General features: G+C 40.7%; 6 protein-coding genes and 1 pseudogene across 8 annotated transcripts; 5 read left to right on the top strand and 2 right to left on the bottom strand.

Moving 5' to 3' along the window:
* The window catches only part of LOC124316217, a 190,907-nt pseudogene that overhangs the window by 116,269 nt on the left and 48,208 nt on the right, over nt 1–26,430 (top strand).
* LOC124316427 lies at nt 390–1,734 on the bottom strand. The gene is made up of 3 exons (XM_046782367.1): nt 1,535–1,734; nt 1,136–1,469; nt 390–1,063 (listed from the first exon to the last, which is right to left on the bottom strand). Exons 1-3 carry the CDS (start codon nt 1,694–1,696, stop codon nt 579–581), a joined length of 981 nt encoding a protein of 326 aa, XP_046638323.1. The 5' UTR covers nt 1,697–1,734; the 3' UTR covers nt 390–578.
* On the bottom strand, nt 3,931–5,792 carry LOC124316297. Of its 2 annotated transcripts, none has more exons than XM_046782161.1 (5): nt 5,651–5,792; nt 5,244–5,585; nt 4,767–5,162; nt 4,483–4,699; nt 3,931–4,412 (listed from the first exon to the last, which is right to left on the bottom strand). In XM_046782161.1, exons 1-5 carry the CDS (start codon nt 5,734–5,736, stop codon nt 4,065–4,067), a joined length of 1,389 nt encoding a protein of 462 aa, XP_046638117.1. In that variant the 5' UTR covers nt 5,737–5,792; the 3' UTR covers nt 3,931–4,064. The 2 variants fall into 2 exon arrangements, with proteins under 2 accessions (XP_046638117.1, XP_046638118.1); XM_046782162.1 differs by having other exon boundaries at nt 5,244–5,573; nt 5,651–5,736.
* LOC124316362 lies at nt 9,092–11,363 on the top strand. Its single transcript, XM_046782265.1, has 2 exons — nt 9,092–10,190; nt 10,257–11,363. The coding sequence occupies exons 1-2, from the start codon at nt 9,479–9,481 to the stop codon at nt 10,703–10,705; spliced, it is 1,161 nt and encodes a 386-aa protein (XP_046638221.1). The 5' UTR covers nt 9,092–9,478; the 3' UTR covers nt 10,706–11,363.
* On the top strand, nt 15,087–17,222 carry LOC124316357. Its single transcript, XM_046782254.1, has 2 exons — nt 15,087–15,738; nt 15,860–17,222. Exons 1-2 carry the CDS (start codon nt 15,099–15,101, stop codon nt 16,396–16,398), a joined length of 1,179 nt encoding a protein of 392 aa, XP_046638210.1. The 5' UTR covers nt 15,087–15,098; the 3' UTR covers nt 16,399–17,222.
* LOC124316340 lies at nt 20,883–22,669 on the top strand. 2 transcript variants are annotated; one of them, XM_046782233.1, is made up of 4 exons: nt 20,883–21,548; nt 21,696–21,813; nt 21,935–21,985; nt 22,028–22,669. In XM_046782233.1, the coding sequence occupies exons 1-4, from the start codon at nt 21,114–21,116 to the stop codon at nt 22,504–22,506; spliced, it is 1,083 nt and encodes a 360-aa protein (XP_046638189.1). In that variant the 5' UTR covers nt 20,883–21,113; the 3' UTR covers nt 22,507–22,669. The 2 variants fall into 2 exon arrangements, with proteins under 2 accessions (XP_046638189.1, XP_046638188.1); XM_046782232.1 differs by having other exon boundaries at nt 20,883–21,813.
* LOC124316358 lies at nt 22,891–25,051 on the top strand. Its single transcript, XM_046782255.1, has 2 exons — nt 22,891–24,033; nt 24,230–25,051. Exons 1-2 carry the CDS (start codon nt 23,325–23,327, stop codon nt 24,694–24,696), a joined length of 1,176 nt encoding a protein of 391 aa, XP_046638211.1. The 5' UTR covers nt 22,891–23,324; the 3' UTR covers nt 24,697–25,051.

Raw genomic sequence — 26,430 nt, 5'->3', positions numbered from 1 at the left:
TTTCCGTGAAATTCACATTTTTGTTTTAAATGAAACCAAATGTTTATGTTATTTTTTGCAACATAAGCGTTTCAGCGTTAATTTCTATGTAATTTCAAGCTGCGATCAGCATTCAATGTTTTTTTTTTGAGGGGGGGGGGTGTAGAATCAAAATCAAGTCCCCTGCGGCACTGCCCTTGATTTTGCAGAACAGGCGCGTTCAGCCATTCACAACTATAATGAGCATGGAACTGTCAAAAAAATTTTGAAAAATTCCAATCCATTAACGAATTAGAGGCAAATGAATTTTCTTACATTTCTTTCCTCCACCTGCGTTTTGTAAGTTTGGCAATCAAAATTGGATTTTGCTGGTCGCGTCTAAAGTTTGCAGACTTAAAATTTAAACATGGTGTGCGTATTCACTTGTGTATTTGCATCCACAATCAAAATTTTTGTACAGAAATTCCTACCCCTTAATGAATTAGAGTCGATCGAATTTTCTTCCCTTTCCCCTTGAAATTTCCCCCATCACCAAAATTTCGTGTCGACATTAAACAAAAATATTCGAAAATGTTTCGTGTCGACGATGAAGTTGAACCTCAGAGGGACGACACAATTTCCTCCTCCAACATGAAACCCGTGAAATGGGTCCGGTGGTCGCCAGTGGGGCTGTAGTCAGCCAAAGACTGGGATGAACCATAATAACCAATCGTCACCCAAAGTTGATCGCCTTTTTTCAAGTTCAGGGTCGACTGGAGGCTCAACGGACTCCATTGTTCAGCGGGGCCGTAATTATCTCCAACATAGCTCGTCCCGATTCGATTCCCATTCAAATAAATATTAGACCAAAACCCAACAAAAATTGGATCTATAAGATACGCCACTCCTGCGAAAGAGAAAAAATAAATTCCCGGCCGCGGTGCCGTGAATATTCCCGATGTTAAATCCATGGCGTTTCCCTCGTTCACCCGCGCCACATCGAACGGAATCGGAGTTCCACCTGAGGTAAATCCAGAATTTCTCTGGACGTAGAAATAGACGGGCGCCGATTTTACGTCGGCGTATCCGATCCATTTCTCAAAACCTTTTCATTAATTATAGAATTAAAAATTATAAAATTGTAACTGAATAATTCGTGAGAATCTAAAACATTTACCCGCATCGCCAGGGGGTTTAGTGAAATCGCAGTAAACGGATTCCATTTTCGCCGATCCCATGACGGAATAAAATCCGTTCAGGGCGTGGCCAATCATCTTGAGATCCTCGCACGAAGACGGCAGTCCGTTGATGGCAACAGCTGATGGATTATTGCTAATTGGAACAGAGTCGGTTGCTGCTGCTGTGCGTTCATTTTTCTCTCGTAAAAGGGAAGTTAAAAGCGAATCTTGTTGTTCCACTTTGGCCTCCAGTTTTCCAATTTTGACTTCCAATTGGACATTTTTTGCCTCTAATTGTATGACTTTCAATGTCAAATCTTGTCTTAGTTCATTCTGTCAGGGAAAACAAGTTTACCCACAGTGAAACTCTGAATTAAACTAAACAGTATAGGACTTACATTTAGTTCAAGTTGCGCCTCCAGTTGCGTCACCTTTTCTACAAGTCTCACTTCCAATTCTTGCAGTTTGTCTTCCAAGGAAAATGGGGTAAGAGCAGAGGAACAAATTGTCCCGCAGCTCAAAATAAACATCAGACCAAAAGAGACCGTCAAACGAGCCATTTTTCCTTCGATTTTCTTTGTAACAAAAAAAGTCGACACGTAACAATCGACAGAAAAACCCACTTTGTTTAAATACCTTTTTATGCGCTTTTATCAATCGCCTATCTTGCAAGGGGTTCATAAAAGATAAACTGTCGACACTTTTGATTCGAAATTTGGTTTTTATTCTTGAGCAACATATTTGTTTTATGATGACTCAAATAGTTACGTCACTATTATAATCCAATTATTCCGTTAAGTTTAGTTGAATCTATAGGCTCTTTTGAGAGAAATATATTTTTGTTTTGGACGACGATTATTCCGCTTCATTTTCGATGTGTGATGGCTCCCCACTGATTGGTTGGTTATTGTCATGATGCCAGTTTTCGTGACTCTGCGGACTCACCTGATTAAAACTGCCCATTTTTTGTCAGTTTTTAGTCCAACAGTTGAAAATCAACAGCAAAACAACTTGGGTGAGTGAGGCGACAGAAAAATGCGCCATTATTTAGTTTTTCGAAATTATAAATGAGACTGTGTTTTCAAACTGAACGATCGTTTCAATTTATATAGTTGGACCCATTGTTGTTTTAACTTGTTTATATAATACCTGTCGAAAGAAGATAAGTTTTCGATTAAAATTTTTAAATGTCAGTCTAATGTCATGATGGTCTGTTATTATTTGTTTTCTACGTGGCTATGGACAGTCTATACCATTTGTCAAAGCTGTTTGAGTTATTACGAAGAAAACGATCACTTTTTTGGGTGCGTACGTGGCTGCACGAAAAATAGCACAACATGGAAATAATTATAAAAATGTGGTCGTCGTACGAACTCTGTGGTTTCACTGAGGCTCTCCATGCATTGCACTCCATGCTGTTTGGCCGGTATTAAATATTATAAAAGCTTCTAAATGGAATTGTGAGAATGGTTTATGTGAGTTTAAATAGAATCTGTTCCAAATTTATGAAATCATGAAATGTTAGTAGAATATGCTTGACTAGCATTTATCATGTAAGAAGGCCCCTGTCGATGCTTGGCAGTTTGTTTGCATTATGTAACCGTTGCTTTTATGTAGATTTGAAGGGGAGAATACGATAAAATTAAGGTTGACACTCTGTCTCATTTCAACTTTTCCGTTATGTTACCTTGTTTAATTGTAAAATTTTTTCGTAATCCAATTTTTATTTTTTATTTAGACAAACAGCATCCCGTTTCATTGGAGAAACTACCGATGATGGCCGAGTATCTTCCCCGTTCCTTTGTGTAAGTTTACACCCATGTGTGTGTGGAGTGTTCACGCGGGGACCCCCTTTTTTCTATCCAGCCTGGTGGATTCAACTTTACAGCAGATGGAGCACTTGTGGATGCCTGTCCATTTTTCCCAGGCTCAAAGGTAGGACAAAATATTTATCTCTGTTTTTCCTTTTTGACTATTTGGTGGCGTGGTTATCAATCGTCACATGGTACGGACCATGATTTTTCCAGAGTGAGCTATCGTTGGACTGGCACTGTTTTCTCTGGCCGTTTTTGTTGACTCAGTTCATTTTAAAATAATGCATTAGATCAGGCCCACTTTTGTAACGCACAACTTTGTTTGTGGGTAAACAATCAAATCGAAAATATTTGAACTTTAGGACCGAACCTGCCGCCACACGGCAGCACCTCCTCGTATCTCTCGCCTAACTAACAACTGACAAGTTCACATTTTTTTTAAATTTAAGATTATGGATATCCTTATTTCTCTCGTGTTATTAACTTGAATGAATTGCGCAGTACTGGTAGATTTTTTTTTTTACTGCCGGAGATACTCTGCTGACTAAAATGGCAACAAAGGAGCAGAGATCTATTTTCAGATTAGATGACTGTCCGGCTCAGGTCCTGCAGAAATGTAATTTTGTTCTCTCTATACAACTGTATCTGAGCAGGCCTCAGCCTTTGAGCTGTCAGTCATATGCCAGACGGAAACAGGATAATGCGGGTTCTAGGAGGTTTGCGTGGACCCGGACAACATCCGGAAATCGCGCGAATGGAAAAACTTGTGACGCACTAGACCAGCAGTCCAGCACGCACAATATCAAGATTTTTGTTTCTTCTTGGTTAATTACGTGATAAGGAGTGTCTAGACGGGGTTGAGCGGAATTAAACGGAAAAAAAGTAATTCCTGGTTTAAAAGATAATTAGTTCCTCTCGGAAAATTGAGTCAATTACATTCTCAGCAGAGCACATCAAATTATAATCAATATCATTTGGTGTTGAGTGGAGCTTTATATTTTTAGACCTCCTATGGTCCTGACACCAATATTACAAAATAAATGATATTGTACTCAAGTAATTATACTGATGATTTGATTATAGCTTGTAGAACTGCTAGGATGTTTTTTTCGTTTTAAAGAAATGGTCGTTCACATTTCAGTCGTTGCTTGCGGTAACTACCCGCTTGACACGCTCCGCGATACGACGGGATAGGTGGAATAATCACAGGTGATGATAAATAGCTAACTGAATTACGATCGCAGTAAATCTCGAAGTCGCCCATGTCTTGTCTCAGATGTAATCTCTCGTCAGGATCGCAGGGCCCTTTTGTTCCGATTTCCCAACACTTTTTGGCAATGTGAACGCCGGCATCCGGACTCCAGTACACGTGCCGGCCGTCAGCTGGGCATCCGCCGGAATTTTCTTCGCACTGCGGGATGTTGTTGCGCAGCACAAACCATTGCCCGTTCGGACAGGGACCCTATTTTTGAAACCAAATGACGCAAACATTTTTTCCTTTTTTTTTTGTTTTAATTAGCTGGACGAAATACCTGCGTATTTTGCGTATAGCATTTCTTCTTTTGAACGGAGTAAATGACCCGGAGGTCCGACTTTTCTTTGGCCGATTCCAACGGCAAACAGTCGCAAAATCCTTGGTTCTTTGGTCCGTCGTTCAGCTCCATGTTTTCCGGACAGTGTTCGGTTGGACCGACTTGGATGCATTGGCCTTTGAAGAATGTTTCATCGGGAGACTCGCAGGGTCGTTCGCTTTGTAAAATTCAGTTAATTATACAACATTGCGCAAATTGATTAATTAACAAAATTAAAAATTTACTTGGACAGAAAAAGTAGCCGGGCCGTGTAGATTCTCAAATCTTCTTCTTCCTGCTTCGATTGAGGAACCCGGAAGTCGAAAAATTCGTTGGACTTGTTGACTATGCGCAGCCAGGCTTCTTTGAAATCAATTAAAAGTTTCGGCGACAATTCCGTCTCGTTCGATTCCAGCTCATCGCCCAGCGATTTGAGACGATTGATCAAATCATCTTTCGTTTCGCTTCTCTTCGACGTATGCAGCAGGGTCAGGTTGCTTACAGGCCGGATCGATTCCGGCTTAATTTCCTCCTCCGACGAAGGATCGGTTTCATTCGTCTCCGATCCAACAATAAGTTTTATCTTGTTCTCCTCTTCCGGCGGAGTTAAAAAATGAGCCTCATGGCAAAGGCCGCTGTCACTTGAAAATTTGATTCCACCCACCCGAAATAAAATATTAGATCATCAATAACTCAGTCAGATTGGGTTACAATTTTCTTACTTGGCCAGAAGAAGTAGGTCGGCCAGGTTGTACGAGTCGGGTCCGTCACTGATGGGGTCGGCATCTTTGGACGTGTCTTCAATACGGGACCAAACGTCGACAATGTTGGATAAAAGACTCTGGGCCAATTCCACCGATTTCTTGTAATTGGCTCCGAGATCTTTCAGGATCTTTTTGAGTTCCTGATTCGATTTGCTCATTTCTTTGTCGAGCAGCTCTTTGTGTTTCTCCAATTTTTTCTCGACGTCGATGAACAAGACGAGTGGCTCTCCATCAGGATCGGCCCTCCTAATAGCCAAAGGCTTCTCTAGACTCACTTCCGCAATCTGGCTGTTGTTTCCCCTATAACAAAAAGGAATATTTATTCTAAAGCGAATGCGCAATAATGATTCATTTCCAAGTCTCACCTCTTGTCAGGATTTGGTAAACAAAGCAGCTCGGAGAACAGCAGAAGCAGACAGAAACTTTGAAATAAAAGTTTGATCCGCGTCATTTTCCTCAAGCCCCGTGTACTTTTGAATAAATCAGGGCCAGGATCCTTTTACCGACGCCTTTCAAAATCCTGCGGTAGAGCAGATGAGAGCACACGCGAACATCCCCAACGCCCTTGTCACTATTGAACTCGGCAACAAGTTAGTTGCTTTTATACTTTCCCGAGTCGAGCTTGAGAGCATGTGGAAAAATCAGCTCCATAGCAAGTATGAATATACTGGTAATATGGTCCGTTATAGCCGCGAGGCCATCAGAGTTCCACTAGCATTTTTATGGACAAACAAAACTCTTGAGATTAACCCCGTGTGCCGAGATGAACGAAACATTTATATACTCGACCAAGTTATTGTTCACGCCGACGCTTTGGTTTAAAAAAGGTGTTAACGATGGGGCTTGTAAAAGAATTTCTGGGCTGAGGGGGAACTAGAAATTCTTTATCTTTATTTGACCTAGTCGATATACGTGCTTGCTAACGAGCCTATATCATCCAAATGAGGTTGTTGATGCTTAAAACATTTTCACGGGTGTAATTACATCTAAATCGTGTCAAACTGTTTAGATTTCGTTGGAGAGAGAGACCCGAATTGTTGTTGATGTTCGCCCTTATTGTTCTGCCCGTTACGAAGTAGAACTAAGTTCACTATAACGAGTCACCTTCGGCTCGAATCCTCACGAATTTTACCTGCCTTTAACATTATACATCCGCGTGTTTTTTTTCCAAAAGAGTTTGGATAAATCCGCCGAGTGATAACGGGGTCAGCATTGAAGCACCGGTGGGCGATGGCGTCTTATCTTCCATTAAATATGTAATAGGGCGGATGGCTTGAAATATAATTAATTCACCGAGATAATGACATGCCATGTTAGCTTAGATTCGTCAGTCCCCCAACTGCTGGTTAAGAAAACAACAACATCACATTCACCTGTGCAATAAGGTAAAAAGCCACATATTCCATTTCAATAATTGATTCGGAAGATTAGAGATGGAGAGAATGGATGGCTGACTCCGGGAGTAATGTACATGTCACCGTTGCCATTGACAACCGATTCAGACTTCTCCCACTCGGGGCCATGAAGTAAGGATGTAGTTTTTAATACATGAGCGTCTTTGGCTCTTAATATTTAATGTTGTAAGGGATTTGGCGCGTATTACATGTCTCACAAAATTCTAATCACTTATTATCGTCTCACTAAAATGATAAGATATTCACAGCAGAGGTTATATGTATACCTTTCTGCTTCAAAGTGACGCGAAAGATTCGAATAATTGGCTAATCAAAGAAGATATTAATCCGATTCTTTCGAGAAACGAATTAATTAAACTTGACAAAGTAAATCTTATTTCAAGGTTGTCAAATGCTGATGGGGAATCTAGGCCTTAAAAGGGAGGGGGAATGTTTTAATGACGTCATTGATACACATAGTATAGCCCTACACTGAGGGGGTGCACTTATAATTGTCATGCGCAATGGGCGGAAAATATTAATCTCAGACAGACAAGATGTGTGCGCAATATAGTTGAGACTATCCGCTCTTCTCAGTCGGTTATATGTACACTCCGCACAATGGGTGGACATGTTGGTGATGCCACGAACGTTACACCTCATCCGTGGAGGAACAATAACACACTCGAATTTCAAATAATGGATCAGAACTTTACTAGAGCCCAGGAGATTTTTCGGTCATCGATCGTCGCCGTCGGACTATTTCTCAACGTTCTCGTGTTCTCCGTCGTGAGTCTGTCGCGACAGTTGCGTTCTTACCCCCGCCACATTTTCTGGGCCGCCATTTCCATCTTCGAATGCCTTTTCCTAGTCGAGTACGCCCTGGAATTGGCCGTCGTCCTCGATCACGATGGCAAAGCGTGTCGGATTTTACTTTTAATTTACCCGGTCGACTACTCCCTGCTGTTGTCGTGCCTCCTGCTGGCCGCCATCGACCGATACGTGTCGATTGTGCGCTACGAATGGTACAAGGCCAACGTCACTAATCGCTGGGTCGTTCTGTTGATCGCCATCGTGTCCGTTTTGTCGTTTTCCATCATCACCAGTCCGTTTTGGACCGGCTATCAATCAATTGACAACTGCACCGTTAATTTGACTCACGTGAATCGGGTTTTCGTGTGGAACTTGTTGCTGGGACTCGTTTGTGTCGTTCTCCACTTGAACATTTTCATTAGGACGAGAACACTCGTCCGGCAGTATGTGCCGAGCTCTCGGCAGACGCCCATAACGGTCAGATTTGTACGGTCGACCATCGGCCCTTCCAACGCCAGTTGTGGTATAACTTTTTTTAAGATTTATTTATTCCTGCACTTGATCCCGTTCCCAGTAACCTGCTTTATTCGATCCCTGGTGGATGGAGTCTGTAAGGATCAAATTGTTATAAATCACGCGGGAGTGAGACAAGCCGAAATAATAATTTGATTTGTTTATATTGAACAGAGCTAGGGGTTGTGAACAAGAACGTGAATTTCCCCACGTCAACGGAAAGGGTATTTATCACGATTCCCGAAAATCTAACCGCCAACAAACGGGATTCTTTGCTACCCCAGTCGCCCGTCCACCGTCGCCAGCCGGCCAGCGCTGAACTATTAAAGTCGAAACGTTTTAAAATCCATCGACTGGAAGTTCAGGCGGCCTTCATCATGTCGGCCAACATTCTGCCGTTTTCGCTGTGCACTTTCCCCGTTTCCTGTTACGCCATCGCCCTGTACTGGTGCCTCCGGCTGGACGGTGACTGCAACACCATTCTGCTCACGTGGACTTACATGTGGGACTTGTTTATGCTGCACAGCATCTACAATCCCGTCATGTTTATGAGCACCAGTCCCGAATTCTGGAAGGCCCTCCTCCGCATCACGAGGAAATGGACATCATTGTTTTGTCGCGTTGGCTTTCACGGCGAGAATTAGGAAATTCAATTATCGAGCGTTTCGTAATGTTGAATTGTTTATCTGAAATTCTTGGCCAACATTTCTTGTTGCATAAATTTGCTCCATTTCAGTTTGATGTTCTGTTTTTAATATCGAAGTGGCCGAAAGGGATTTTGCGTGGGCGGATGCTTGCGCCATTGGGTCGAGTTTTTCACGACATTTGCATATATACTCTCCTATATTTGTTGCGTCATTCCTCATAATAGATTTGTACACTCACTTCCATAAATAACTTTACAGGCGAAAGCGCAAAACAACGCACCTGTGTTGGCTACAGTGGTGTACAGCCTTTGTTGTTTGTAATCGAGAGGGAAGGGTTAGATTTTTCTCAATGTAAGAAAAGAGAATTTTGGTTAAAGCCAACATTGGTGCGTTGTTTCGCGCTTTTGCCTGTAAAGTTATTTATGGAAGTGAGTGTACATAGGCTACAAGCTTCCTTAAAATGACAACACCATTTGTATTAATGAAGTAGGTTTCTATTGACGTCAATTTATTTTTTTTTTTTACTTTGCCTCGTAATAAAACCGTTTCGAATTTACCAGCAATAAAAATGGCTAGACAGCTATAGTCATCATTCTAGGCAATCAATAGGTTTTCAGCCGCGGCACGTGCTGGGTCTTTACTGTCCATACCTTTTGCCGCATATGATTATAAAAAATAACTCGAATAAAGGTCGAATATAGCGCTGACCTATTGCCGCGAAAACGGATATTCCGCGCATGCGATACGGAATACTTGCTAGTGTTCGAAACAGTTCAAAAGATTTAGAGCGGTAGATTTATTGCCTAGTCGTTGATAACACACCAAGATGAACGAATCAGTGGTCAATACTACTCTAGACTTAGTAGTACTATCCTGGTGGGAGACGTTCGACTACCCCGTCATGGAGCAGCAAATCTCCCAGGCCCAGTATTTCTACCGGACGTCGGTCATTTTCATCGGATTATTAGCCAATTACGTTGTAATGTTGGTGACGACTTTTTCGCCGCATTTGCGCAATCCCCGACACATTTTTTGGGCCGCCATTTCGCTAATGGAATTCTTGTTTTTACTTAACAACGCCCTCGAGCTGATCACCGTCCAAAGTCGGGATTACTCCATCTGCCGGCTCTGGATCATTTTCTATCCCGCTGATGACTCGGCCCTGATGCTCTGCAATTTGCTGGCCACCGTCGACCGCTACTTGTCCATCGCTCGCTACGAATGGTACAAGGCGAACGTCACCAATCGGGCCGTCATCCTGTTGATCACGCTGGCTCTGGCCCTGTCGTTCTTCGTCATCACGAGTCCATTCTGGACGGGCTACAAGTCGATTTACACCTGCACCGTCAATTTGACTCACTTGCTTTCGGTCAATGTCTGGAATTTGTTGCTGGGCATCGTTTGCCTCATTCTACAATTCAAGATCTTCGGCGAAACCAAGACGCTCGTTCGGAATTACGTGCCGAAATATTGTCGTTCGCTATCCGCCAGCGTCAAATTCGTTCAGTCCATTCCGCCGGTTGAGAGTGGAAATTCCGGTAAGTCTGGAATCGATTCGGTTTTACCTTTTGTTTTGACATTCCGATTGAATGAACAATTCTTAGGAGAGAGAACGGAGTCGAGAGTTTCCATCACGTTCTACGAACCGACTGATCCTGATGCAACTGAGAACGGACGAGGTGATCGAATGAATGAGCTGCCGTCGGTCACGGACCCGGAAGACGCCGGATGTTTTTCGCGGAAACCAAAAGGATCCCGAATCGGCCGGATGAAAATTCAAGCCGCACACAGTTTGTTCATCAACATTGTAACGTTTTGGCTGTGTACCCTACCGATTAGCTGTTCCGTTTTGGTGACCTACTGGTGCGTCTGGGTGAAAGGCGATTGTGATGTGATTTTCCAAACGTGGACCTACGTCTGGAACGCGTACATTCTTCACAGCATTTACAATCCCGTCATGCACATGATTACCTGCTCCGAATTTCACCAAGCGCTTTTCGAAATGAAAGAAATATTCATCAGCAAATGTTTTTTTCTTTTCACCACCAAATGATTTTTAATTTGAAATCTCAATGACTTGAATGTTTTATTTCCAAGTTCTTTCACGCATTTGATACCGTGCTGAATGTTCGTTATTTATTGCCGATCCTTATCCTCCCATTTTCGCATTTGACCTTTCCTCGTACAGAGTGAATCAGCGGACCTATTTTTATAGACTATAGTATAGTAAAGATGTATTCATGTGGCCTGGGCATAGAAATTGAAAGTCATTCATTCCAGATTTCTATTGATAAATATTAAATATGTCGTTTGATTGAGGAAAATGATCTGCTTATAGCTACTAGACTATAATCACCTGCTGTACCTGAAAAACAGTTCCTATACAGCGACTTGTAATTCCTAGACCAGCCCTATTGTACTACACCAGCAGGGTTCTCCTTATATCTTCGCTGTTGTTACTGATAATAGGTGTCTTTGTATGATCAATTTGGTTTTTCTTGGTTCATTGCTATATGTTCTATACATGGATGTATCTATTCAGAACTGCAAGTTCGTCACATCCTTCCATACTATAGACTGCAGTTTCATCAATGATATGCCATACATCAAGTATACGCCCACATTTTACCAGCGTCGTGATCTGTGTCCTGGAGTTTTGAAATATCAATTTATTCTTTCACTGTATCAAAGTTTCCCGCTGCTACGAGACAGTTTCACCGTGAAGCGACTAACGGCATATATTTACACAATGTCAGGTAATTGACTTGACAACGTGAGTGGCTTTGCCTCTCGATCAATATGTACAATGTAGCATTTAATGTAATAACTAATAACATTCATATGAATAATCCTTGATTTATTTATAATTTCCCATCATTAGCAAACAAAATTACGGGAAACGGTTCCTCAAATTGAATATAAAATCAAATAGCGTTTCTGTTTGCGCTGCCATCCTTAAAGAAAAAAATTCCAAACTTTTAACGTAACATTTTCCTGGAATGTCCGTTTGTAAGTCATGTCGTCCTATATCTGGCGCACTTAGTTGCCAATTGTCATTGTTCTTTTCCTCTCTTTTCCTCTTAATTAGTTTCTCCTTTCTCTTATGTGTTTGATTACCCTTTCCCTGGTTTTCTGGTATTGGAAAAACAAGTCAATTTAGGGGTTTGGTAGTAGACGACCATTTTAGTCGACGACCATTCGAGTAGGGGGAAAGAGATCCCAGAACAGCATGTCTGAGTTGATTGAGAGTTGATTATGATTCTGTTCAATGTGACAAAGTGATTAAAGTTCGTGGGAGGCTGAATGGACTCTGTAAGTGATAATATCGTTGCGCATGCGAGGTGACATTTCCGCAACGCATTCCGCGACAAAGCCACTCTCAACTTGTCCGTCAACATTCTGCCGTTTTGGCTGTGCACTTTTCCTGTGTCTTGTTATGCCATTATGCCATGTTTACTATTAACGGTGACAGACCACCCAAGTGCCTTGCACACCTGTTGTTGTTGAAATTGAATAGTCCGCACGATCCTGACCGATTTTCACTGTCGTCTCGATAAGGCAACTATAATACATTTGCCGTTACGTAAGATATGAAATTGCTGTTCCCTATTTCTTTATCCTTTTATTCGGGATTGGAAAGTGATTGAACTCTCGAATTTAAAAATATTCATATTTTTGGCAAATCTTTTCCTACTTTCCAAATCGATTTCTGCAAAGTCGGTTGCTCTTATGATATAGCACACTAAACTCTTAGAAAAAACTGACCTTTCTAAATTCAATATAAATTGAGGATTAAGCGAACGAAGTACTCGGCAGAAGTTTGTTGCCATACGATAGCAAAACAAGAAGTTTGACCATGGTTTTTCGCTAAAGTTTTGATCTTTCATCTGGCATGTTGCGAAATGGGGGACGCAACTTAAATAATCCTTTTTATTTTTGCCGTCGCAACCTATTGTTATGGTAACCTTCATATTTATTTTATATTCAAATGCGTCAGATTATGTTTGAGCTCAACTTACCATATGATAAAATGTTCTAAATCTATAAAACAAACATCTTAAATGATTACTTAAATATTTATTCCCCTTTTGCTTCTATGCAAATTGTCTAGTCTTCCCCACCTGTTAGGATTATAGTAAGCTCTAAGCAGTCGTGAAACTGCACCAAACTGCGCATGCTGAAAACAGGAATTGAGAGTCTCTGCATGACGGCCGTAACACCAGCTATAAGCTAATAAATGTCTCTTAGCCTGCTACTTTGTCGCAGTTTCACTCACGTAATGGTCGAATCAACAGCACTGGCACTGGGTCTCAACACAACGCAAAGTAAATTTGAATTTGCCGCCATTGATCAGAAACTTAACGTCACTTCCGAGCTCTTTGTTTGAACGTCCATTTGAACTAGTCGTCATTATCAATCGCGCTAATACGAAAGTTGTGTTGAATGCATTTCACGGTTAAAAGTGTTGAGTCTATTCTTGGTAACTATCAATTTCTTGGTTAAAAAAATAAAATTGAACTTTAAACGGAGATGATGGAATAGATGAGTAGCCGTCGGTCACGGACCCGGAAGACGCCGGATGTTTTTTCCTGGAAACCAAAAGGCTTCAAAATCAGCCGGATGGAAATACCAGCCGCTCACCGTTTGTTGAACATTGTAACGTTTTGGTTGTGTAACCTTCCGATTAGCTCTTCTGTTTTGGCTACCTACTGGTGCGTCTGGATGAAAGGCGATTATATGTCATAATTTTCCACTATTTCCCAAAGGTAGACCTATGTGTGGAAGGCATACATTCTCCGCAGTAGGTATTTATAATCCTGTCAGGTACATGGTCACCTGGTCTGAATTCCATTTGGCAGTTTTTTAAATGGAAGAAATATTCAGGTGCAAATGTTGTGCCGCCGAATAGATAAGGCACTTGAATTTTAATTCAAAATGATTAGGATATTTTACTCCCAGATTCTTTCACGCATGTGATACGAATGTACGTTGTTTATTCCCGATCCTTATCCTCTAATTTTTATGTCGATCATTTCCTATGCAGAGTGAATCAGCGGAACCTATTTTTATAGACTAGTAGAGCATGGATGTATTCATGCGGCCTGGGCATAGAAATGGAATTAAAGCATTCATTCCAGATTTCTATTAAAAGATAAATATGTCGTTTGATTGAAGAATAAAATAATCAGCTTATAGCTACTTGATTGCTTACCTGCTTACCTTGCTTTATCTGAAAAAAAAAAAAAAAAAAAAAAAACAAGTTCCTACATCCTATACAGCGCCTTGTAATCCCTTGACCAGCCCAATTATACTACACCAGCAGGTTACTCCCCATATCGTCGCTACCGACAACAGGTGTCTTTGTATACTACATCAATTCGGTTTTTCTTGGTTATTTGCTATGTACTAGAAAAGGATGGTGTATCTATTCAAAACTGCAAGTTCGTCACATCCTTCCACACTTTAGACTACAGTTTCATCAATGATATGCTGTACGCCGACATTTTACCCGCATCGTGACCTGTGTCCTGGAGTTGTGAAATATCAACTTACTTTTACACTGTATCAATGTTTCCCGCTGCTACGAGACAGTTGCCAGTGCCAGCTAATTGACTTGAACGTTGGCTTTGCCTCACGATCAATATGTAATGAAGCATTTCCTTAATAACCTTGGATTCATTAAGAATTTCATCTACTCATTAGAACCAGTTCAAAAAGTTCTTTGAATTGAATTTTTTATCAAATCAAATAGCGGTTCCGTATGCGCTGCCATCATTGAAAAGATAAATCAAACTTTTAAAATAATCAATTTGGGGGCCATAAAATGTTTTGAACATTTAAATTTGACGCAACAGACAAAATTTGATAAAAATATTGATTCAGGAATAAGAGAGTTTCATAAATTTTTGGAATGGGTTATTACGTAACATTTTCCTAGAAAGATCGTTTAATTTCGAAAGTCAGGTCTTCCTAATTCCTATCGAGCTCACTATGTTGCCATTGCTCTTTTTCTCTCTTTTCCCTTCATAATTAGTTTCTCTTTCTCTAATATGGTTGACTACCCTCTCCCTGGTTTTCTCGTACTGGGAATTTAGGGGTTTGGTAGGGAAAAATAAAGTGGGCAATTTTAAATTTTTTTTTTCTTTCAGTCGACGACCATGCCAGTAGGTGAGAAGAGCTCCTTGAATAACCGAAAATAACTTGTCTGAGTCTCTGTTCAATGTGACAAATTGATAAAAAATTCGTGGAAAGCTGAGTGGCTGAATACGTGGATTTGTAGCGATGATATCGTTGCGCATGCGAGGAGAAAATTCTGTTTAAGCAATGTAGACACAATGTCAACGAATCTGGATTCCTCGTCATTCTTTTGTGTTTCCTACGCCAGAATGGACGAAGAAAAAACAGCGCTGGCTAATATTACATTGGGTAAATATGATTATCTAGTTATGGAGCAGAACATCACTGCAGTACAAACTTCATTTCGAACCTCAGTCATCTGTGTTGGGATACTGTTGAATTGTGTCGTTTTGTTTGTGGTCACTTTTTCGCGTCAGCTTCACTATCCCCGCCACATTTTTTGGGCAACCATTTCTATCTTCGAATGCCTTTTCTTGGTCGATATGGCACTCGAGTTGGTGACAGTGCTCAGACGCGATTACTTGGCTTGTCGGTTCGTAATTCTTTTTTATCCGGTCGACTATTCGATCCTGTTGATCTGCATGTCGCTGGCCGCATTGGATCGCTACTTGTCCATCGTTCGTTACGAATGGTATCAGGCGAACGTCACTAATCGAGGTGTCATCTTATCGATTGCGATTGCGGTTGGTATAACCTACATCATTTTTACGAGTCCATTTTGGACGGGCTACCGGTCAATTTTAACCTGCACCACCACTATAATCCACAGCGTTTGGGCCTTCACGTGGAATTTGTTTTTGGGAATTGTTTGTGTCGTTCTCCACTTCAAGATCTTCGTTGAAACTAAAACTCTCATTCGGCAGTACGTACCCAAATACCGTCGTAAGCCTGTAACGGTCAAGTTTGAGAACAAATCCTTCATCCGACAGCCCAGTAACATCAGCTCTGGTAACTTTTTGGCTGCTTTTTTATCAATTATCATAACCTATCTGCTTTGGATTAGCTGCGTTTACTTGTAGTTTTAATTGCAACATGAAACCCATTATTACTTTTCCTTATTGTGCTATAGGTACTAGTTTGAAAAATCAGGAAACGGCTGAACAAGTTCTATCCACCGTTTCCGAAAACCCTTCCGGTGTTAGAGGAGAAAATCCCTCGATCCTTTTTCAAGATCCTGAATTCATGCAGACGCACGTCAGCCATCAACAAGATAACACAGAAGAATGTCATCACGACTCTCATCTGCCACTAGCATCTCAGGCCATCAGCAATCTAGGCGACACTGAATTGTTTCCCTATATGCCAATCCGCTCGAAAATCAGCCGACTCGAAGTTCAAGCCGCCCTCAATTTGTCCGTCAACATTCTGCCGTTTTGGCTTTGTACCCTTCCTGTGTCTTGCAATACCATTGCCCTTTACTGGTGTATCAGGCTGGACGTTAACTTTGACAACTTTATGGAAATTTTGATTTTTTTTTGGGACATCTTTATGCTTCACAGTGTTTATAATCCAATCATGTACATGGCCACCTGTTCGGAATTTCAGAGGGCTTTTCTTCGCATCGCAAATAAGTTGTCAAAAAAATTTAGTTTTGCTTCACGCAAGTAATTTTTAATTTATTCTGCTCACGTTGCTATTAACGGTGATGTGTCCGCACATAAGTGTCTACCTGTTGTTTTTCAATTGAATATTTCGCACGATCCTGACCAAAGTAGTCGTCTCGATAAGTCAATTGCTGTCTGTTTGTCGTAATACGCCGTAAAATTACGTTACACAAGATCCCGCGTAAGATATGAAATTGCTGTTCCCTACGTATTTCTTTATCCTTTCAAACGGGAATGGAAAGTGATTGAAGTCTGGGGTTACATAACATTCAGATTTTTGGCAAATCTTTTCCTACTTCCCAAATCAATTTCTATAAAGTCGAGTGTTCTTATGACATAGGAGCTTATAACATACTTGTTTTTATTATTTTTAACTGTTAGGGAAAAAACTGACCTTTCTGAATTCAATATCAATTGAGGATTGGGCGAACGAAGTACTCAGCAGAATTTGGTTGCCGTGTGAGCCACAATAGGTAAACATTCAAACAAGAAGTTCGACCATGGTTTATCGCCAAGTTTTTGGATTTCATCTTGAATGGATGCAACTTAAACAATCTTTTTTATTTTTTTCCGTTGCGGCAACCTGTTGCTATGGTAACCTTCATATTTATGTTTAAATGCGTCAAATTATGTATGAGCTCAGCCTACCATTTGATTAAATGTTGTAAACCTATAAAACAACCAACTCAAATGTTGACTTTTATTTACCGTTTTGCTTCTATTCGTCAAATTGTCTAGTCTTCCCCACCTGTTAGGACTATAGTAAGCTCTAAGCAGTAGTGAAACTGCGCATGCTCAAATGGATTTAAGAGTCCCTGCATGACGGCCGTCACACCAGCTATAAGCTAAATTATGCATCTTTAGTTACTTGGCACAGTTTCAGTCACATAATAATTGGCGAATCAACCGCGTTTTGGTGACCTACTGGTGCGTCTGGGCGAAAGGCGATTGTTTTATGATTTTCCAAACGTGGACCTACGTCTGGAACGCGTACATTCTCCACAGCATTTACAATCCCGTCATGCACATGTTCACCTGCTCCGAATTTCACCAAGCGCATTTTGAAATGAAAGAAATGAGTCGCCATTGTTCTTTTCTCTCTTTCCCCCTTATTTTATTTTCTCTTATGGCTTTGACTACCCTTTCCCTGCTTTTCTCGTAGAGGGGTTTGGTAAGAAAAAAGGTAGGTAAATTTTGTTCAGTCGACGACCATGCGAGTAGGTGAGCAGAGCTCAAAGCTTGGCTCAAAGAATAAGATAGCATGCCTGAGTTTCTTTTAAATGCGACAAAACTTAGAACCAGTTCGTGGGAGGCTGAACGGTATCTGTAGATGCTGCGTTAACGTAATCGTTGCGCATGCGAAGTGAAGTTTCTGTTGAAGCAGCGTAGAGCACAATATGCTGTGAGTCTGGATTCCTCGTCATTCCGTTGTGTTCCCTACGCCAGAATGGACGGAAATAAATCGGCGCTCGCCAATAACATTACGTTGGGTAAATATGATTATCTAGTCATGGAACAGGACGTCTCTGCAGCCCAACTTTTATTTCGAACCTCAGTCATCTGTGTTGGGATCCTGTTAAATTGTGTCGTCTTATTTGTGGTGACTTTTTCGCGTCAGCTTCACTATCCCCGCCACATTTTTTGGGCTGCCATTTCCATCTTCGAATGCCTTTTCTTAGTCGATATGGCACTCGAGTTGGTGACAGTGCTCAGACGCGATTACTTGGTCTGTCGGTTCGTAGTTCTTTTTTATCCGGTCGACTATTCGATCCTGTTGATCTGCATGTCGCTGGCCGCATTGGACCGCTACTTGTCCATTGTTCGTTACGAATGGTATCAGGCGAACGTCACTAATCGATCTGCCATCGTGTCCATCACAATTGCGGTTGGTATAACCTTCATCATTTTTACGAGTCCATTTTGGACAGGCTACCGGTCAATTTTCACCTGCACCACCAGTATAATCCACGGCGTTTGGTCCTTCACGTGGAATTTGTTCTTGGGCATCGTTTGCCTCGTTCTCCACTTAAAGATCTTCGTTGAAACTAAAACTCTCATTCGACTGTATGTACCCAAATACCGTCGTAAACCTGTTACGGTCAAGTTTGAGAATAAATCCTTCATCCGACAGCCCAGCAACATCAGTTCTGGTAACTTTTTTATCGATGATCATATTTATTTGCTTTGAATTAGCTGCATTGACTTAGTGTTTTAATTGCAACATAAAACCCATTATTACTTTTCTTATTGTGCTATAGGTAATAGTTTGAAAAATCAGGAAACGGCTGAACAACTTTTATTTACCGTTTCCGAAAATCCTTCCGGTGTTGGAGGAGAAAATCCCTCGATCCTTTTTCAAGATCCTGAATTCATGCAGACGCACGTCAGCCATCATCAAGAGAGCCCAAAAGAATGTCATCACGATTCTCATCTGCCACTAGCTATCAGCAATCTAGGCGACACTGAATATTTTCCCTGGATGCCAATCCGCTCAAAAATCAGCCGACTCGAAGTCCAAGCCGCTCTCAACTTGTCCGTCAACATTCTGCCGTTTTGGCTGTGCACCTTTCCTGTGTCTTGTAATATCATTGCCTTTTACTGGTGTACACGGGTGGATGCCAACTGTGAAAACCTTATGGTAACATTGAATTATTTTTGGGAGACGTTCATGCTCCATAGTATTTATAATCCAATCATATACATGGCCACCTGTTCGGAATTTCAGAGGGCTCTTCTTCGCATCGCAAATAAGGTGTCCAACAAATTTCGTTGTGCTTTACGCAAGTAATTTTTAATTTATTCTGCTCTCGTTACTATTAACGGCCGCTTTTAAGTTGTTGTTGTTAAATTGAATAGTCCGCACGGTCCTGATCGAAATTAGTCTCGATAAGCCAACTGCTGTCTGTTTGTCGTAATATTCCATAAAATTACGTTACGTAAGGTATCAAATTGCTATTCCCTAAATATTTCTTTATCCTTACATATTGAAATGGGAAGCGTTTGATCTCTTGGCTTACATTATGTTCTTTTTTCTTGGCAAATTTTTTCCTACTTCCCAATTCGATTGTATAAAGTCGAGTGTACTCATATTATATATAGCGGATTAGATACTTGCTTTATCATTTTTTTAACTTTAAGGGGAAACAAATCTCCTTTTCTAAATTCACTAAATTGAGGATAGGGCGAAAAAAGAAGTAGTAACTACAACAGAAGATGATCGCCACGGGGCTACTGAAGGAAAAACAGAGTAGTTCGACCATTGATGTTTCGCAAAGGTATTGTATTTCATATTCCATTTTGGTAAATAGGGGATTTAACGGAACAATCCTGATATTTGTACGTTGCTGACAACACGTTGCTATGGTTACCTTCAGATTTATTTTCAAATGCGCCAGATAATGTTCGAGCTCATCAACCTGCCGTATAAAATGTTCTAAATCTATCAAACACAACAACTTCAATGATTAATTTTATCTACTATTTTCCTTCTAAGTAAATTGTTAATAATCTACGCCATCGGCAAGGATTGTTAAGCTAACACAATAATTCAACTGCGCATGCTAAACCGGAATTAGAGTCCCTGCATGTCGACCGTGCTCAACAGACCGCCTATAAGCTGAAAGCATCTGTAACTACTGCATCGCAGTTTCAGTCACATAATGGGCGAATCAACAGCACAGGCGTCGGGCCTCAACACAATGCAAAGTAAATTTGACTCTGCCGCTTGCTCTGCCGTCATGGATCAGAAGCTAACACGCTAACACAAGCTATACAGAGTTTTTTTTTTTAAATATTTCATTGAATTAGTTTTCATTATCAATCGCAATCTTAAGAAAATAGGTTTAGACGTTAAGTGTAATCTTCGAAAGTATCGATTTCGTAGTAAGTAAGAAATAAAAAAATAAACCGTTAGCGCGAGCGCTAAATAATTCAACTTTTTTCAAAAATTCATGATTAAGGTCTAATTGAATAACAAATTAAGGCCAGACGGATAACCATATAGATTTATTTATTATTTCTTCTCATTAGTCATTACCAGCAATACCAATTATTTCTCCCAAATTTATGCTTGAAAAAAAATTTTCTTTCACGTATCGTAGTAAAGAATCGCTAATTTATTGAAATTTATTGATATATAGCGTCATATAGTCTGGAAACTTTATTGTACGTTAGTTTACTTACACATGAAAGATTAAAAGTTCCATAAATACGTTAAAGTACGCCACGCCACCTAAACAAGTTATTCGATAACATTTTCCTATAAGTTGGGCCGCTAAATAACGGCAAACTAAAAATCATGTCGTCTAGTTATCAGGTCTTTCTTTACTTTTTCTATTTTCCCTTTTTTCCCTCTGAATTAGTTTCACAATCTTTTTTCACGTTCTGTCACCCATCCCTGAACATTTTTATTCTCGATCGGCAAAATGAGGAGGATGAACCACAAAAAAGTTAAGGGTTTGGCAACCAAAATAAAAAGTGGGCAGTTTTCATTTAGTCGCCGACCATTGGAGTAGGTCGAGAGAGCTCCTGGAATAGTCTGTCTGAGTTGATTCTGTTAACAGTCATAATAAATTCGTGGGAGGCTGAATGGACTCGTGTAAGTCGTGAACTGATGATATCGTTGCGCATGCGAAGTGAAATTTTTGTTGAATCAATCGCACAGAAGATACAAGTCCGGATGGTGATTCCTCGTCATTCTGTCGTGTTCTCTACGCCAGAATGGACGAAGAACAAACAGCGGAGGCCAATATTACGTTGATTCAATATGATTTCCCAGTCATGGAGCAGAACATCACTACAGTCCAAACTTTATTTCGAACGTCGGTCATCTGTGTTGGGATCCTGTTGAATTGTGTCGTCCTCTCTGTGGTGACTTTTTCGCGTCAGCTTCACTGTCCCCGCCACATTTTTTGTGCTGCCATTTCCATTTTCGAATGCCTTTTCTTAGTTGATAGTGCTCTCGAGTTAGTGACAGTGCACAAACACGATTACCTGGCCTGTCGGTTCGTAGTTCTTTTTTATCCGGTCGACTATTCGATCCTGTTGATCTGCATGTCGCTGGCCGCATTGGACCGCTATTTGTCCATCGTTCGCTACGAATGGTATCAGGCGAACGCCACTAATCGAGGTGCCATCGTGTCCATCACAATTGCGGTTGGTATAACCTGCATCATTTTTACGAGTCCATTTTGGACGGGCTATAGGTCAATTTATACCTGCACCACCAATATAATCCACGGCGTTTGGTCGTTCACGTGGAATTTGTTCTTGGGAATCGTTTGCCTCGTTCTCCACTTCAAGATCTTCATTGAAACTAAAACTCTCATTCGACTGTATGTACCCAAATACCGTCGTAAGCCTGTAACGGTAAAGTTTGAGAACAAATCCTTCATCCGACAGCCCAGCAACATCAGCTCTGGTAACTTTTTTATCGTTTGTTTAACTTAAAATTATCATCAAATAATTTTTATTTCGATTATTATTTGTTTTATTCAATTTTATCAGACCTAACTAATCCATTAGAATTTTCTATAATGCAGAAGTTAATTTGGAGTCGAAGTTAACAGCGGAACAAGTTTTATTCTCCATTGCCAAAAAACAAAAAACAGGTGAACAAGTTCTGAAAACCGTTTCCGAAAATGCTTCAGGTGTTAGAGAAGGAAATCCATCGATCATTTCTCAAGATCCTGAAATAATTCTGCCGTCCGTCGTCCATCATCAGATGGACACTGATGAAAGGGATCAACATTCTCACCTGCCTCCACATTCCACTAACAATCAGGATGACACTGAATCTTTTCGGATGCCTGGACGCTCAAAAATCAGCCGACTCGAAGTTCAAGCCGCTCTCAACTTGTCCGTTAACATTCTGCCGTTTTGGCTGTGTACCCTTCCAGTGGCTTGCTATGCTATTGTCTCTTACTTGTGTATCCAGCTGGATGTTAACCTTGACACCATTGTGGTAACGTGGAATTATTTTTGGGACACGTTCATGCTCCATAGTATTTATAACCCAATTATGTACATGGCCACCTGTTCGGAATTCCGGCGGGCGCTCCGTCACACCGCAAAGAAGTTGTCAACCAAATTTTGTTTTGTTTTGCGTAAGTAAATTTTAAATGTATTCTACTCTCGTTACTATTAATGGTGATTGTCCGCCCAAATCACTTTGCGCATTGTGAAAAGTCCTCCCGATTTTGACCAATTGTCGTTTACATTAGTCAACTGCTGCCTGTTTGTGCATACGCTGTATTTCATTTAGGTAAGATATTTAATTTGTTTGACACAATCGAAAGAACTTGCAGATATTAAGAGATCGCTCGGGGAAATAATATCTTAATGCTTTCCATTTCAGCGCGCCTCTTCTCTGGGTTTATAAAACATTCATATTCTTCGAGGTATCCTTGTTTTCTATTATCCCTTGCACAAAGTCGAGTGTATTGATGGTAAATAATGGATCACATGCGCGACTACCATTCCTAAATCTATACTATAAGCAAAAGCAGAACTGACCATTCTTGTTTAAAGAAATTGAGGATCAAACCAACAAAGCACAGCTCAGATGATCGACATGTCTATACTCTATATGACCATCGATTTTCCGCTGAAAATGAAAATAAGACAGACTGCAACTTAAATAATCCTGTTATTCCAGCCGATGCAGTTGCTATGGTAACCTTTAAGTGTTCATTTTCAAATGCGTCAGCTTATTATATTTGAGCCTCCACCCACCATATTTTTTAATGTTCTTAACCTAGAAAACAAACAACTTGAATGATGATTTTGATTTTGCTCCAGACAGTAGTGCAACTGCGCATGCTCGACAGGAATTAAAAGAGTCCCTCTGCACAGGTCGACCGTGCACGACAGACGTCTGTCTATAAAAACTGAAAGCATCTGTAACTACTTCGTCGCAGTTTCACTCGCAAAATGGGCGAATCAACAGCACAGACGTCGGGCGGGGTCAATAACCCAACGCCAAGTAAATTCGACTTTGCCGTCATGGATCAGAAGCTAACACAAGCCACAGAGCTCTTCCGCACGTCGGTGATTGTCATCGGAATGTTTCTGAATGTTGTCGTGCTCCTGGTGGTGAGCCTGTCGCGACAATTGCGATATCCTCGCCATATCTACTGGGCTGCCGTCTCTATCTTCGAATGTTTCATTCTGTTTGAATATTCCCTTGAGCTTATCGTAATCATCAATCGCAATCACCTGGCCTGTACATTTTTAGTATTGATTTGTTCTGTCGATTACTCTTTGTTGTTATTGTGTCTTTCCTTGACCGCCCTTGACCGTTACTTGTCCATCGTTCGTTACGAATGGTATCTGGCTAATGTCACCGGTAGAGGCGTCGTCTTTGTAATCACGATTGCTTCCGCTTTGACTTTGGCCATCATTGACATTCCTTTTTGGACCGGGTATCAATCGATTTTCACCTGCACCATTAGCATGACCCACCATTACTGGATATGCACCTGGAATTTGTTACTGGGCATCGTTTGCGTCGTTCTCCATGTCAAGATCTTCATTGAAACTAAAACTTTCATTCGCCAGTACGTTCCCAGATACCGCCGCTCTCCTGTTACGATCCGCTTTAACAACAACCCTTCGATTCAACAGTCCAACACAAGTTTCGGTAATTATTTTATTTATTGAATTTCTCAGAAACGACTTACAACACAGTTGTTCTTCTATCTAAAGTTTCCGCCAATTAATTCCCCTTAGTATCAATAGTAACGAAATTACGTGGGCGCGGCTATGTGTGGACAGTTTTTCCTATTTGAATTCGACGTCGAATAATTAGTGCTGTATTTTATTCCATGTTTAAATAGGGCCAGCGAATACTGATAAGACAGCTGAGACAGCTCTTATCACGCTTCCTGAAAATCCTTCGACGGATGTTGGTCGTGAAAATGTCAAGTTCCAGCAACCTGAAGATTCTCAACGGGTGTTTTCTGTTGACGGTGAAATCGACAAAGAATATTTCCCCTGGACGCAGAGCCGCTCAAAATTCAATCGACTCGAAATCCAGGCCGCTCTAAATATGTCTGTCAATATTTTACCATTTTGGCTGTGCACATTCCCAGTTTCTTGTAATGCCATCGCCCTGTACTGGTGCATCCGGCTGGAAGGCAACTGCGATCCTATCGTCCTGACGTGGACTTATGCTTGGGACGTTTTTATGCTCCACAGCGTCTACAATCCTGTGATGTACATTGCCACGTCCCCCGAATTTCGACGGGCTATCCTCCACGTGTCAAGGAAATTTCTGAACAAATGTCGCAATTGCCTAACTTGATGCTTGATGGCATAATACCAGAATTGAATATTTGGAGATTGCATTCTTATGTTAATAACTGTACACACTGTTACGTATTTATTCAACGATTAGCTTGGCACTGCACATGGTAGTGAATTATTTTCAACATTAAAAAAATGTCTGGCTTTATGTGTGCCTTTATTTTTTAGAATAACCCTTTCAATTTAAATCCTAATTATTCCACTGAACGGAGAGCAAAGAAAATGTCTGCTTGAACCATGTAGAGATCCTACCGTATACTTTTGTCCTTTCTGTTATTCGTCAAGAAAGTTTTGAAAACTAGACTAACTAGAAACTCCTTGCCGGATTTTAGTTCTCCGTTGTTAAAAAACATTTCAGCATTTCATCATCCAACGGGAAATAAAAGTTAAGAAGTTGTTCTTCTTCTTTGATGTTGTTTCCGGATGTGTGTTTCTCGAATTAATTTTGCTTCGACAAATTCCTTCTTGTAGGGCGTGCGATTGACTTTATACACCAGGACCGAGAGCTGTTTTCAATACTCCATTGGCATCAGGTGCCGAATGGGAGACGCAAGTACTCTTTTCCAAGTAGGAAGTCCGAGTAAGTCAGTAAGTTCTGAATAAGATTCACGATGCTCATGCATCCTACTACATAAACGTTTATTTTTAAAAATAATCAATAGGATGTTATTACTTATTTGAAATCCACGGGAAATAAAGGCTGCCAGACCCAAAACCCGCCCAAATCGATTTCAATTTCCGCTACTGTCGGATACTGTCGGCTACTGTTAACTGGGAGGCTGTAGCGGGATTAATTTTGATTGATGTCTGTTCTTCTTTTTTGGTCCCGCAGTTCCATTGTTCTATTTTCATTCGGTAATTCGATTATCGAGAAAACGCGACAAATAAGGTTAAAATTACATTTGGCTTATAAAAACTAAAAAGATATTTCAATTGAAGCAGTCGTCGCGCATCATCGCACACGTTGCGAAAGGTCAGTAAAAGTTATCCATCACTTAATAAATACAATATTCCTCCTCCTACCTCCTGATAGAATGCTATACTTCTATTTCTGTCGAAATCTGAATATTTGAAAGATCACTTAACCGAAATGCATTCGGGGATTGCGACGTAGTAGACTGAGAGGCTAATCTTTTTATAAGTAGCATTTCATGTATGTACCCTACCTTGGTATAATGTCATGGTATTCCCTACCCAATGCCTTTAATCAGATACAGTGCATATTTTATTACAAGCAAGATTGACATATCGATCCTCGAGTTAGGATCCTAGGGCGGTAGTCTTATTTACTGCGTCTGCGATTCAACTTGACTGAGTAAAGATTTTTGTCTTGTAGACACACTACATTTTTGGAGTGCTATTACTTTTCAGTTTTTAATCAACCAGCGATCGGTATAGTTATAGTCGGTTTGATCAACTCCGTATTGGCCATGCAAATGCTAGACACACTGGGCATTTCATATTAAATTACATATGCGAAATCTCCTCAGGATAATGCACATTTGTACTTATTTATTAAGTAAATTTGTGATAGACATTTTTTAGGTTTCACTAATAAACAGTAAAACAGTAAGACAGTAAAACAGTAATAAACAGTAATAAAACAGTTAAAGTCAATTAAAACGTTGTAAAATTTAAAATACCGCGAAAACGCGCATAAAAAACGCGCATCACAAAAATTGTTTTTCATGTTCTTGAGTGAAGTCGATGTGGCAACATTGGATTGATTTGG

The sequence above is a fragment of the Daphnia pulicaria genome, chromosome 12, assembly GCF_021234035.1.
Source record: "Daphnia pulicaria isolate SC F1-1A chromosome 12, SC_F0-13Bv2, whole genome shotgun sequence".
Taxonomy (NCBI): domain Eukaryota; kingdom Metazoa; phylum Arthropoda; class Branchiopoda; order Diplostraca; family Daphniidae; genus Daphnia; species Daphnia pulicaria.
Note: the sequence above shows the minus strand (reverse complement) of the source record. Positions and strands in the feature narration are given on the sequence as shown.